The 14,278-nt window shown below is 40.5% G+C and overlaps 1 protein-coding gene across 1 annotated transcript in view; it reads right to left on the reverse strand.

Annotated features, from left to right (window-relative positions):
• Positions 1-10,659: 10,659 nt before the first annotated feature.
• ELOVL4 (ELOVL fatty acid elongase 4) overlaps positions 10,660-14,278 on the reverse strand; it is a 37,583-nt gene continuing 33,964 nt past the window's right edge. The window contains exon 6 of the mRNA XM_061131734.1: positions 10,660-13,231. Coding sequence (XP_060987717.1) covers positions 12,956-13,231 — 276 coding nt within the window. The 3' untranslated portion in view covers positions 10,660-12,955. The remainder of the gene's footprint in view (positions 13,232-14,278) is intronic.

Consider the following 14,278-nt stretch of genomic DNA (forward strand, 5'->3'; position numbering starts at 1 on the left):
GCGGCAGGACTGATGCTGTGGCAGGACTGCCCATGCCACTTACCTGGGCCTTCACGGCCTTCCACCTGATGAAAGGATACTGCTGTGCATGGCTTAGCTTATGACATGGTGAATCAGATAACTCCCAGTCCATGACAGGCAGCTCAGCTTACACGGTCATGTGATAGTCTGTGGTCAGCTACACAAATTTCTCCCACGGTCTGGAAGCAGTCCAGGATCTGTTTCTTTAAAATAGTACATTTGGAGACTAGATTGTGGCTTTATGCTAAAGCCCTAGAGGACTACACTGTCATTCTATGTTAAGGCTGGCCAAAGGCCCCTGTAGGATTGCCTTCTGTCAGATTCTTCAAGAACCGTTTCATCTGTTGGATCTTAAGGCTCAAATAGCAGTGTAACTTGCATGGCAGTCCATAGTAGGAACAAAGCCATTTCCTACGCTGGCTCCGTTCAGAACTGGCAGCCTGATGGGTTACTTGATAAGTGGGTGAAAGTAGCCCCTTAAATGTATATATGCTGTTTCAAAGGTCCAGTGAAATTTAACAGTCTAAGAAATTCACCTCTTTACTACCAATGGGTAACAAGTTATAGCAACTGTCTTTCACTAAAGAGAAAAAAAAAATCTCCATCTGCTACAGATCACTGGTCTGCCCCAAACTGTTGATGTCATGGCTTTTGAATTTATATGCTTTTTCCCCCTCCCACCATCTCTTGGGCACTTAGCAAGGAACCATGGTACTTTCTACCTCCTGGGCTTCTTTGGTAGCTCAGATGGCAAAGAATCTGCCTCCAATGCAGAGGACCTGGGTTCATTCCCTAGGTTGGAAAGATCCCCTGGAGAAGGGAATGGCAACCCGTTCCAATATTCTTGCCTGGAGAATTCCATGGACAGAGGAGCCTGGCAGGCTACAGTCCATGGGGTCGCAAAGAGTTGGACATGACTGAGCAACTAACACTTTCACTTTCTGCCTCATCCTCATCACTAATCACCACATCGAAGTAGGATGAACCAATAAATATCTTATGGTGTGATGAGACAAACAGGATTTCTAGATTATTATAGAATACTAGATAATCAACACTATCCTACAGTAAGACCACACAAAAATAAAGGTGAAAGAAACTATTTCTGTTTCCTCTTTATTGGAAAGGAGAAGAAAAACATTTAACAGATTGATAGCTAAGTATCAGATGCCAAAATTATATTGATTTGTTGCAGTTAATTGACCATGTCTAGAACAGTCACTGAACTTGGAGTTACATGACTAAGTGAAAATTTCCCAGATTACTCAGTGGTAAAGAATCTGCCTGCCAATGCAGGGGACATGGGTTTGATCCCTGGGTTGGGAAGAGCCCCTGGAGGAGGAAATGGCAATCCACTCCAGAATTCTTGTCTGGAGAATCCCATGGACAGAGGAGTTTGGCGGGCTGAAGTCCAGGGGGTTGCAGAGTCAGATAGGACTAAGTGTGCATGCATATATGCATAAATAATCCACGGTCATTCTCCAAGACTCTCCAATATCTGGCTAGGGTCAAATTGGAGAGTTAAATTAGTGTATAATAAAAATAATCAGCCCTGAATCTTCATGCCTTTGATGCTGGCATGAACCTCTAACATTCATGGAGAAACATGGTATTGCTTTTGGTCCACTGTTTCAAGAAGGAGGTGATCAATATTTAAGGGCTTTGACTTGGGCCTTTAATCCATATTAGCCCTCATTCCACGCAGGGAACTAATGTTAAGATTCAGCCAAAGACTGAGTATGACTAATCCACTATACATTCAGGAACCAAAGAGTGCAGGTTTGGGGATCCATGGGGCCACTGTGAGATGGACTTAGGCCAAAATTACCTTTATCCCGTAGCCTCCTTAAGCCTCGGTTTTGACTGATGGTCACAGTAGCAATTTGGGTGCCTGACGATCAGCATCAGCTCAGTGACCCAGTAAATCCCCTAAAGTCTGCTTATTTCCCTTCCCTTTGGGTGAAAGCTAGTAGAATTTATACTGCATTCTTGTGACAATGTCACAGGGAATTTTCTCAAGGGAACTCCACATTCCTTTCATTTAGGAAGCCCTGGAACTAAAAAACCTCTTGATGAAAGTGAAAGAGGAGAGTGAAAAAGTTGGCTTAAAGCTCAACATTCAGAAAACTAAGATCATGGCATCTGGTCTCATCCCTTCATGGGAAATAGATGGGGAAACAGTGGAAACAGTGTCAGACTTTATTTTTGGGGGCTCCAAAATCACTGCAGATGGTGACTGCAGCCATGAAATTAGACGCTTACTCCTTGGAAGGAAAGTTATGACCAACCTAGATAGCATATTAAAAAGCAGAGACATTGCTTTGCCAACAAAGGTCTGTCTAGTCAAGGCTATGGTTTTTCCAGTGGTCATGTACAGGTGTGAGAGTTAGACTGTGAAGAAAGCTGAGCGCCAAAGAATTGATGCTTTTGAACTGTGGTGTTGGAGAAGACTCTTGAGAGTCCCTTGGACTGCAAGGAGATCCAACCAGTCCATCCTAAAGGAGATCAGTCCTGGGTGTTCCTTGGAAGGACTGATGCTGAAGCTGAAACTCCAATACTTTGGCCACCTCATGCAAACAGTTCACTCATTGGAAAAGACCCTGATGCTGGGAGGGACAGGGGGCAGGAGGAGAAGGGGACGACAGAGGATGAGATGGCTGGATGGCATCACCGACTCGATGGACATGAGTTTGAGTAAACTCCGGGAGTTGGTGATGGACAGGGAGGCCTGGCATGCTGTGATTCATGGGGTCGCAAAGAGTCAGACATGACTGAGTGATTGAACTGACTAACTGGGTCTATGAAACGACTCAGGTATGGAAATCGATGTGGGAGCTGTGTCTATCCTGGAGACTCAAGCCACATCTGTGCTCACTAAGTTTAGAGTGAGAGATAGAAATCAAGTAGGTTGCCTATCTGTCTCAGTCCTAGGGACATCATAATAAATTCTCAGCCACCATAAATACTCAGGCTTCCCAGGTGGTGCAGTTGGTAAAGAAGGCTCCTGCCAATGCAGGATATGCAAGAGATGAGGGTTTGATCCCTGAGTCAGGAAGATCCCCTGGAGAAGGAAATGGCAGTGTACTCCAGCATTCTGGCCTGGGAAATTCCATGGACAGAGGAACCTGGCTACAGTCCATGGGGTCATAAAGAGTCAGACATAACTGAGCATGCATACTCACATGCATAAATACAGATGAAGTTATTTTAATAATGACTCAGGGGAATTCCCTGGCAGTCCAGTGGTTAAGACTCCATGCTTCCACTGCAGAGGGCCCAGGTCCAATCCCTGGTCAGGGAAATAAGATCCTGCAAGCCTTGTGGCACGGCCTAATAATAATAACCATCAGACTCAGCTGCCCATTACGATAACCATGTCCATTTTGGCATTTAAGTACTGGCATTTGCCTCTGGCAATCTGCAATACCATCATTCCTACTGAAGTCCGAGAATGTATTTCAGAAATGGCACTTTCCCTCCTTCATCATCCTGAAGGATCAGAATATGTCACCCCAAAGCACTTCACTTTGACAACAAGGATTATTTTGAGCTGCAGGCAGTGGAGAAAAAGCAGACACAGAAAGAGCTCTTTGCCCTCCCTCTGATTGCCTAACAGCAGGGAATAAATTTTCCCTGTTGAGGCTGTTTCCTCTTCTCCTATATCAGGAAAGGGAGAACAACCCTTATCCCTGAAAACAAAGAAGGAACAGAGATGAGTCTGCATTAGGAAAAAACAAAACAAAACAAAAAACAACCTCATGAAATAACCCTTGTCTCCCATGAGTTTCTCCCACATGCTTCCTAGTTACTTTCCCACAAAGCATGAGCCCTAGAATCTGAGATTCCCTTTCCTTTGTCCAGTCACTTCTCTACAATTTGTTGTCTTTTGTTAAAATGGTATATAACTCCCAAGGCTAACCATTTCTTCAGGTTTTTTATTTCTTCACCTATGCATATAAAATTGAAAATATTAACATCATTCAATGTTATAAAGCTCTTCCTTTGATAATCTGTCTCTTGTCAGTTTAATTCACAGGTAAAGATGGCTTAAAACTCAACATTCAGAAAACTAAGATCATGGCATCCGGTCCCATCACTTCATGGCACATAAATGGGGAAGCAATGGAAACAGTGACAGACTCTATTTTGAGGGGCTCCAAAATCACTGCAGATGGTGATTGCAGCCATGAAATTAAAAGATGCTTGCTCCTTGGAAAAGTTATGACCAACCTAGATAGCATATTAAAAAGTAGAGACATCACTTTGCCAACAAAGGTCTGTCTAGTCAAAGCTACAGTTTTTCCAGTAGGCATGTATGGATATGAGAGTTGGACTATACAGAAAGCTGAGCCCTGAAGAGTTGATGCTTTTGAACAGTGATGTTGGAGAAGACTCCTGAGAGACACTTGGACTGCAAGGAGATCCAACCAGTCAATCCTCAAGGAAATCAGTCCTGAATATTTATTGGAAAGACTGATGCTGAAGCTGAAACTCCAATACTTTGGCCACCTGATGCAAATAACTGACTCATTTGAAAAGACCCTGATGCTGGAAAGATTGAAGTCAGGAGAAGGGGACAACAGAGGATGAGATGGTTGGATGGCATCACCAACTCAATGGACATGAGTTTGAGTAAACTTTGGGAGTTGGTGACGGACAGGGAGGCCTGCAGTGCTGCAGTTCATGGGGTCTCAAAGTGTCCGACATGACTGAGTGACTGAACTGAACCTAAGAGGGTAGAAGAAGTTTTCCTCCTTGCAGTCCACAGTCTACAGAAAACAGCCACTACAAAAATTTTCAAGGAAATATGGCCAACGTACACTTAACACTGTATTTCTCAAATATGATGAGACAGTGGTCTGGGGAAGTCACATATGATAAATAACCTGCAACATTGCTAATAGCCTTTGGAGTCTCTTCTCCGTTAATGCAATGAATTTCTAACATATGTCTCACTCTGATGCAGGCCATCAATGATTCCAGGTTTTCCTGATTTCAGGTTAAACATTTGACAAATTATTAAAGCTACTCCTCACTGTTATGTCCTCAAATTAAAAATTTCTGATAAGTACATCTATATTAGTAATTTCAATCCCTTAAAATTCTTTAAAAATAATTTCAGGCTAACCCTAAGATTTGTTTCTTTCTGCTTTCTTAGCATTCATAAATTCAAGGCAGGGAAAAATTAGCCAAGTCCTATAATTCTAGGCTATCTCATCCCAGGATAGATTCTGTATTTTCACCCTGGAGCATGCTGTAATTCTTCTGACAGATCTGATGACACTGAAAAAGTAGAAAGCAGACACAAGGAAGATCAGCATTGCTTTAGAAGGTCTCTACCTTGGGTGAGACGGTGACTGCAGCCATGAAATTTTTAATTTCTCCTTGAAAGAAAAGTTATGATAAACCTTGACAGTGTATTAAAAAGCAGAGACATCACTTTGCCGACAAACGTCTGTATAGTCTAAAGCTATGATTTTTCCAGTAGTCATGTATGGATGTGAGAGTTGGACCATAAAGAAGGCTGATGCTTTTGAACTGTGGTGTTGGAGAAGACTCTTGAGAGCCCCTTGGACTGCAAGGAGATCAAACCAGTCAGTCATAAAGGAAATCAACCCTGGATATTCTTTGGAAGGACTGCTGCTGAAACTGAGGCTCCAATACTTTGGCTACCTGATGTGAAGAGCTGATTCGTTGGAAAAGAGCCTGATGCTGGGAAAGATTGAAGGCAAGAGGCGAAAGGGGCAACAGAGATGGTTGGATGACTCAGTGGACATAAGTTTGAGCAAGTTCCAGGAGATTGTGAAGGACAAGGAAGACTGGCAAGCTGCAGTTCATGGGGTTGCAAAGTCGTACAGGACTTAGAGGCTGAGCAACAACAACAACCTTGGTTGAAGTCATTACAGGATCTCAAGTAACCAAGGACTAATATCTGATCAGGAAGAAAGTGCTACTTTTCTTGGCTAGAAATATCCAATGGGATTTAAAGAATCAGGTTCTCGGATTCATCTACATCCATCCAAATGTCCCCATTCCAATTCTTTGGGTCCCACTCTTTCCCAGTTACCACCACAACTTTCACTTATTGAGGCTGTGAACTTCAGTGGTAATTCTGCCACCAGTTTGGACCAAACTTTGGACCTCGTTTTAAGGTGAGATCTCCCACTACAAGATGTAAGAGGGCCTCTTAGGGCAGCTAGGAATGAGTGAATTTTCTTTCTGATAGCTCTTCAGGGCAATCAGAAACATCCATCTCACTCAAGTCTTTATATTCCTCATTTCTATCACAATACTTCAATAATGTCACCCCTAGGTCTGCCAAAGACTTTGCTTTCAGTAGTTATTTTGTTCTTGGTGACCACAGTGAAAATGTCAGTTATCTAGTACATGGAAAGTAGTATCTCATTTCATGAAATTGTCACTGCCTATAAGCTCAACTAGGTCAGATAACCAATTCCACATTCTTATCTCAAGCAGCCTGCTCCCTGATTACATTTTGGTACTGAATACTTCATTACATAAGATTCACTGCATGCAATAGATACCACTCAACGTATTTCAGGCAGAAAGAGCTTTAATTCAAAGAATTAGATGCTTATACTATTACTGGTAACTTGGAGGAATCAAAGTTAGGAGGCCACCCCCTGTCTTTGACTTGAAATTCCCATGACCACATCTGCCATGACTGTTATCACCATTACCACTGCCTGCCTTCACAAACTTGGTGCCAAGGTAGTAGAACATGCAGTTCAGCTATTGCCAACATATATGTCAGTAAGGAGTCTATTCACATGATTGCATTACTACAGAAAGATGGCATCCACCTCCCTTCTGCCTTTCAAAAGTTTCCTAAGTGCCTCCCCGAGCGCTTCCCTGCTGGCTGAGGTGGTAAAGAATCCACCTGCAATGCGGGAGTCCCCATTCTGATTCCTGAGTTGGGAAGATCCCCTGGAGAAGGGCGTGGCAACCCACTCCAGTGTTCTTGCCTGGAGAATTCCATATACAGAGGAGCCTGGTGGGCTAAGTCCATGGGGTTGCCAAGGGTCAGACATGACTAAGCAACTAGCTCACCTGAATTTGTGAGGGAGTCTGAGAAATGTAATCTTTCATCCTCCAGACTGTAACACAAAGAGAGGAAAGGACAGAAGGAGAACATTTCAAAGGGTTAGGAATGGATTCATAGAGCTGCTAACATCTAGCACACAAACCTAAAGATGGGGCTGGATTTCTAAAATAGTTAATATGTAGGGAAGACTCTGGGATGTAAACGCCAAATTTCAACTCTGAGGATAAATTAGAAATTTGTTCCCCAAATTCAAGTCGGCACTTTTGCCTCACTAGCTCCCATTCTCCTTTTCTGACAAAAAGACCAGACACCACTTTTACAAGGGCTGGTAATAATAATTCAAGTCTAACATAAACATGCAAACATTGTTAAATATATCTTTAATGAGCAACTATCTTTGTGACCGAATAACATCTTGAATTTTCACTATGAGAATTGAACGTGGAAAATATCTGAAATTCACCTATATGCATACAGTTGATAAACCCTAACTATATGTAATCTGCTTAGAAAAATGTTAAAGTTGTGTTTGGTTCCCAGATTTATTGAGGAAATTAGAACATAAATCATATTCAAAGGTGAGGTATGAATGCCATAACATAATACTGTGCAAGACTAGTAAGCTACCCACCCTCTCATTAATTAAATAGCTTGGTAATCATTCTTCTTGAAAGACTGGTTCTGAGGATAGCTACCTCACAGGGAGGAGAATCTCAGTCTAAGCCTACAGCATCAGGGATGACAAAGAATGAATCTCAACTGGATGCTTTCCTTTCTCTTAATGTCAAATAAAAAAGGAAGAAAAAAAATTAAACCGAGGAACTACCTGACTGGCTTCTCTAAAATTGCAAGAAAAGGATTCAAGGGTATGTGGAGACTGACAGTGGATACAGAATATGCCTGTGGGCTGACGAATACTTTTTACAATGCACAGTCTTGTATTTAAAGTGGGATATCCAGTAATTTCAAGACCTTGTCTTTTTAGAAACAGTTGTATTATTTAAGCCTTCCCAGAGTTTTTCATCTTAGCTTTTAACGTGGACATATTCTTTGTGGAGATGTTCAGTTACAATGTGACTTTCTGATAGCTGCATTAGATTATTATAATTAGGTAGATAGACATCAAATGATGTGTTTCAGCATGCATTTATTCTTAAAGAAGATACTGCTTTAAGGACACATTCTTTGGGGAAACCTCACCTATAAGGGTGCTAGTGGTAAAGAACTCAGCCTGCCAATGCAGGAGATGCAAGAAATGTGGGTTCTATCCCTGGACCAGGGAAGATCCCCTGGAGGAGGGCATAGCAACTGACTCCAGTATTCTTGCTTGGAGAATCACCATGCACAGAGGAGCCTGGCGGGCTACAGCTCATAGGGTCCCAAAGAGTTGGACACTACTGAAGCGACATGCATGCACATACTTATGTGAATGGAAAAAATAAAAAAATTCTAGTTGAATTTCAATTTAAGATCAGATGGATCTCCAATGAATAAATGTATGAAGGAAACTTTGGTCACACGTGGACATGTAAACATGTCTCTATGTCGTAAAATGAAAAAGACAAAGAAAAAAGGAGACCTAAGTTCTGGGGTTTCTTTTAAACTGGTAGAAAAATGCTTAATTTCTCCAAAATTTAGACCTGTAAGTGTAAAAGGACACCAAGAGATAATTCAGATCATCCCCCTGCCAGGATGGTAATTAGTCACCATCCAAAGCTATTACCATCTCTTCAAATGTCATGGTCCTCACCTGGTTAGTTCTATATGTCAACTGTAACTTTTAATTTAGACCTCTGAATATCCTTCAGGAACACAGGGTTATGTTACAGCCTCCTATTATAAAAACTTAAAAAAAAAAAAAAATAGCTGTGCCTTTCAATTGACACTGGTGCATTCCCTCTATAATTTACATCAGGAAAACCGACCTGAAAAATACTTGCGTGATCTGCAGTGTTTTGACACAAGAAATCTGTTTCTACATTTCTTCCTTTTCATGAAGCTTCTTCTGGCTCAGATGTCCTCTGCCTAAAATTGTCATTGCTGTTTAGTCACTAATTTGTGTCAGACTCTTTCGCTAACCTGTGGACTATACAGCCCGCCAGGCTCCTCTGTCCGTGGGATTTTCCAGCCAAAAGTCCTGAAATAGGTTGTCATTTCCTCCTCCAGGGTATCTTCTTGACCCAGGGATCAAACTCACATCTCCTGCATTGGCAGGTGGGTTCTTTTACTGCTGAGCCACCAGGGAAGCCCCTGCCTAAAATACCTGAGATTAATTTAAAGATGGATTGTAAAATCCAGTAGTAAGGACTTGCTTTCTGAGGTTACCTGTCAAAACCACTTACAGGCTGAGTGGCAGATGACTGATCTCATCAAGCAGGTTCTGTGGTTACTGCTCAGATGCTGTGTGCCTGGGCAGGTTGCTCAGCCTCTCAGCTCTTCGACCCTATTGATCATCCAGCAAAATCCTAACTCTGAGTCACCCAGGTCTGTAGTGAGGATACCACTTACAGCTATACATCCACCATCATCTTTTTCTCAGTAAGGACAATGTTACAAATACGGCTGGCTGAGGTTAAGGCCATAACAAGGGATGAGCTGAGAGACAGTGAACAGTTCAGCATGCTATCACATTCTAATGAAGGTGAGATTCAAAGGCTCTGCCCCAACAGTCAATACCTAAGGCCTCAATTACATTATTAACAGATATGGAAGCAAAAATCACCTCCATCTCTAGGTTCTCTTTCTCATTTACAGGGTATCCCTCTATGAAGCGCATCCCTGGTGACTCAGATGGTAAAGAATGAGACTGCAATGCGGGAGCCCTGGGTTCAATCCCTGGGTCGGGAAGAAGAGAAGAGAATGGCAGCCCACTCCAGCATTCCTGCCTGGAGAATTCCATGGACAAGAGGAGCCTGGTGGGCCACAGGCCATGGGGCCGCAAAAAGTCGGACATGGCTGAGCAACTAACCTACATGAAGCAAGCCTTTAAATTAAAATATTCCTGATAAATAAAAAAGCACTGCTAGATTTCATGTTCTAAAATGTGAATATAATAATCTATAGGAAAATATGTTTGAATGCCTCAGAGTATGTGTGGAAAGTATGAAAAAGAGAATAACTGAATTAATAATGCTAAAACTGGAACTAGTCAGTGTCCAGCAGCAAAGGAGAGTCAGGGGTAACACAGAAAAGAGAAGAAAGAGAACCATAGTTATCAATTCAATGGGAAAACACACTGCTAACACGCCTCAGCTATTTCTAGTCAATGCAAATATTTCAGAAATTCCCTGTTTTCTAAGAAAATTTTTCTTAAGTTACTGACAAAGTTTTACCAGAAAGAGGATGCAATCCTCCTCACTGATTGTTACATATGAGGCATGTGTATTTAGTGGGGTAACAGAGAAATTATGAAAGTGCTCATAAAAGGCTGTATTTATTACATCTTAAAATCATCTTTGGTAAAAAAAAAAAAAACAACTTAAAGTATAGTAAGGACTGGAGGATTTGAATATCAGAACAGGAGAACTTGCTAACTTTATTTTTAGAACAAAAAACAGCACACCGTTAAAAAGTGTTACCATGTACACACTGCTATATTTAAAATGGATAACCAACAAGGACCTACTACTGTATAGCACAGGGAACTCTGCTCAATATTACATGACAACCTAAATGGAAAAAGAATTTGGTAAAGAACAGACACATGTATATGCAGAACTGGATCTCTTCACTGTACACCTAAAACCAATACATTGTTACTCAACTACACTCCAATATAAAATTAAAAGTTTCTTTTTTTAAAAAAAAAAAGCTTACATTTGAAATGACAAATGTAAGAATTCACAACAAAATGATATGCCAGGAATCCAAAAATTCTTCCAAAGAAACATCTAAGTTTTAAAGTAAAAATATGCTACCATAAAAAAATAAGCTTTTTGCCAGAAATTATTGACACCCAAGTTCTAGTTTCATTTCTTTTCTACACTAGAAATTGGCAGCAGGGAATAATTTAGAATATTAACAACTGAATTAAATAAATAAATATCTAGAAGATTTATATTATAATAAACTGAGTAGCCAAAAAAAATCATTTTTCCCACAGCAGTAGTATATTTATTGTGCTGAAATCAGGTAGCAGGGAATGAATAGCTCTAGGGAACTAGTACAGAATGTTCACAAAGATTTACAAATCTCTAGTCATTACAAACTGAGTGGTAAAAACAAAAGTGTTGAATCCTCCTAGATCAAACTATTACGTGCTGCAAATTTTCTGTAGTTCTCATGTCTGCATGCCTTGGGTTGGGGTGGGGGGAGAAGTGTGTAATTTGAATGCACAATAAATATTTCATAGTTTACAAAGTATTCTGAAATAGTCTGCACAAACAGCATTACATCCTGCACATGCAGTTTTGATATGTTAAAGATACTTAGAAATACTCATGCCTTTTTATTTTTTGGTCACAAGATCCCTGTGCAATACCCACTAGCAATTTAACCTATGTAATAAGACACAGTACAAGTTCTTTCCTAGTGAATTTCCAGTTGTGTTTTTACATCACATGAAATACTTCATTGGTAAAGAGCAAATTTAATTTTCTGGATCTGACAACCCTCACTTTTACTCACTTTATGTCTTAGCAATTAACACCTTTTAACAATCAAGCGTTGAATTTAATGATCTTTAGCACCAAGGAGTCAAGAATATTGCACCAAAACGGGTTTACACTTCATATCTAGTTACAAATAAGATCTTGCAACTTTGTCACAGAAAAATATCACTCCAAAATTAAACACATTGAAAGAGAAGGATAATTTCACAAAAAAGCTTGCTGTATGCTATTTGTAAAAAAAAAAAAAAGTTAGTGAATTTGAAAGTTAGTATTAAAATTTACATTAGAGGACTCCTTGATTTTTTAATTAAAATTTATTTAATTTTAAATGTTCTTTCCAACAGAAGAGGTAGGTATATTTCCACATATGAAAAATTGGTAACAGCCACAAATCAAAACAAGGAAAGCCTGATAAAAATCAACATACTCTCTTCTAACAGCACATAAATGTAGCTATTTTATGATGTTACTAGTAGACACATGAGTTGTTTCATGTTCCAATCAGACAGTAATCTTAATTTTCATAATATATACCCAGTAGTAACAGGAGTATTGAAAGGCTGCCTTTTCATCACAAAAATTGTTTCCCACAGTGATTTGTGCTGCAGGTCACAGTGAACTGAGCCACTGGACAGGATTTTACTGTAATTCTATTGTCACCAACACCATCATCATCATAAAGCCTCTAAGAGTCTACAAAGATCATCAGATTTTTAAAATTTAATTCCAATCAAAAGGGTATCTTCGGACTACAGGTGGAGAGATTTGATCATTCCAGTAAGCAAATGAATTCAAATGTGCACGTTTTAAACTATCTGCATTTCCAGTTTGGGACCAGAAAAGATAAGGTAACTGATTTTCATCAGTACATAAGTTGCAATTTAGCTAAAAAAAAAAAAGGCATAAAGACTGTGTTTCTGTGATCATCAAACTGAAGGATGAAGAGAAATGAAAAATCTCATGCATTGTTGGATGTGAATGTAGGGGTGGGGGGGGTCTCCAAAATCACGTGATGATTGCTTTGGTCTGACAACATCAAGGCTAATAAAAAAAAATGTTTAAAATAAAAACTTCATAAATAAAACATCTGGGTGTTGCATTTAACACTTTACTCAATCTAAAGGTTACTAATAATACATAGAGCACATTTGCCTTTTTTCTCCCCACCCTCAAACCCTCATTTGCTTCTGTTTTCCCTGAAATCTTAAATGAAGTGGGAACTTCCTCACTGTCAACACCAGGTAAGGCCCAGTTCGCTTTACTCTCCTTTTGCTTTTCCATTTTTCTGCTTCTTGCCATTTTCTACCACTAGGTGGTTTTCGGATTTGTTCACACCATTCGCTGAAATACCATTCGCCGCTGTTTTTCCAGGTCTTGCTTTCTTGGGCTCTTTGTACGTCCGCACATAGAAGTTAAGGAAGAGGAAGATGAAGCTGATCGCGTAGGCGATGAGAGCCCAGTGCATCCACTTGGGGAAGGGGCAGTCGGTGTACAGCGACAGGGCTGTGTGCCCGATGGTCACGTGGAACTGAACCTGAAAACAGAACAGCACAGCCTCGCTTACCGTGGGCAGCAAGCAGCTCGTCCCGACCACAGCACCTTCCCTGCGGCTGAGACAGGCCCGTGCCTGACCCAGCGCCCAAGACCTCAGCGTTCTCTGGCTCCTTCTCACGCGGGCCGCTTCTCAAAACCATGTCCTCAACGAGGGCTTCCTGCTAAGACTCAAGTACCCCCACCCAATGGGGTCCTCCATCCCTTTAACCAAAGGGTTCTGGTTTGGGCTGGTTTTCTGTTTCGGAGGAATTATGTCTTTTGCATCTGCTGACTTCTGGACTGTCCGTCTCTCCCCTCGAGTACCACCTAAGGGCAGGGCTCGGCATTCATCCCCACGATTCCTGGGCCCTTGGCCTGGTATCTGGACCCAGGGAATTATTTTTTGCATAACACTGAATAACGTTATCTAATGAGAGGGAATATCACTGGCCTAAGAGAGTGAAGGCTCTTCAGTTTTTGTTTTCCTCCCAAATAGACTGATTTCTTTCCACAAAGTTGTTAGCAAGCTGGTACATATACTTTTAAAAATGAGTTTATCAAAATGGCTCATTATCTGTTTCTTATGGAATAGGAGACAGATAAATATGCACTTTAAAATTAATTAAAAATTGAATTAACACAATCCTTTAAAAACTAAGATTCTTGGTAAAACTTAGTAGATATTTGACAATAAGTATAAAAAGAGAGGACGGTTCTCAATATAAGAATTTGTGAATTCCATGGGGTTAAACAACACTTAATTTTTCACAAGGTTAACATACAAGATTCACTGCTGTGAGAACTTCTGCCTTGGAAATACACTACCCTTCACAAAATTAACACCCTATCTAAAATGGGCAATTGCAGCTTCTCTTTTAAAGATAGCATTATCAATATTATTATATTAAATATTATTTTAAAAAGTTTATCCCATGTAAAGCTCCAAATTTCTATCAGACTAAAAAACTTTAAAAGTTTCCCATGGCAAAATCCAGGTTTTAGGGACTTTTGATTTCACAATGATTCTTAGAACCTGCATCGCTGGAAA

This window comes from Dama dama, chromosome 28, assembly GCF_033118175.1.
Source record: "Dama dama isolate Ldn47 chromosome 28, ASM3311817v1, whole genome shotgun sequence".
NCBI lineage: Eukaryota > Metazoa > Chordata > Mammalia > Artiodactyla > Cervidae > Dama > Dama dama.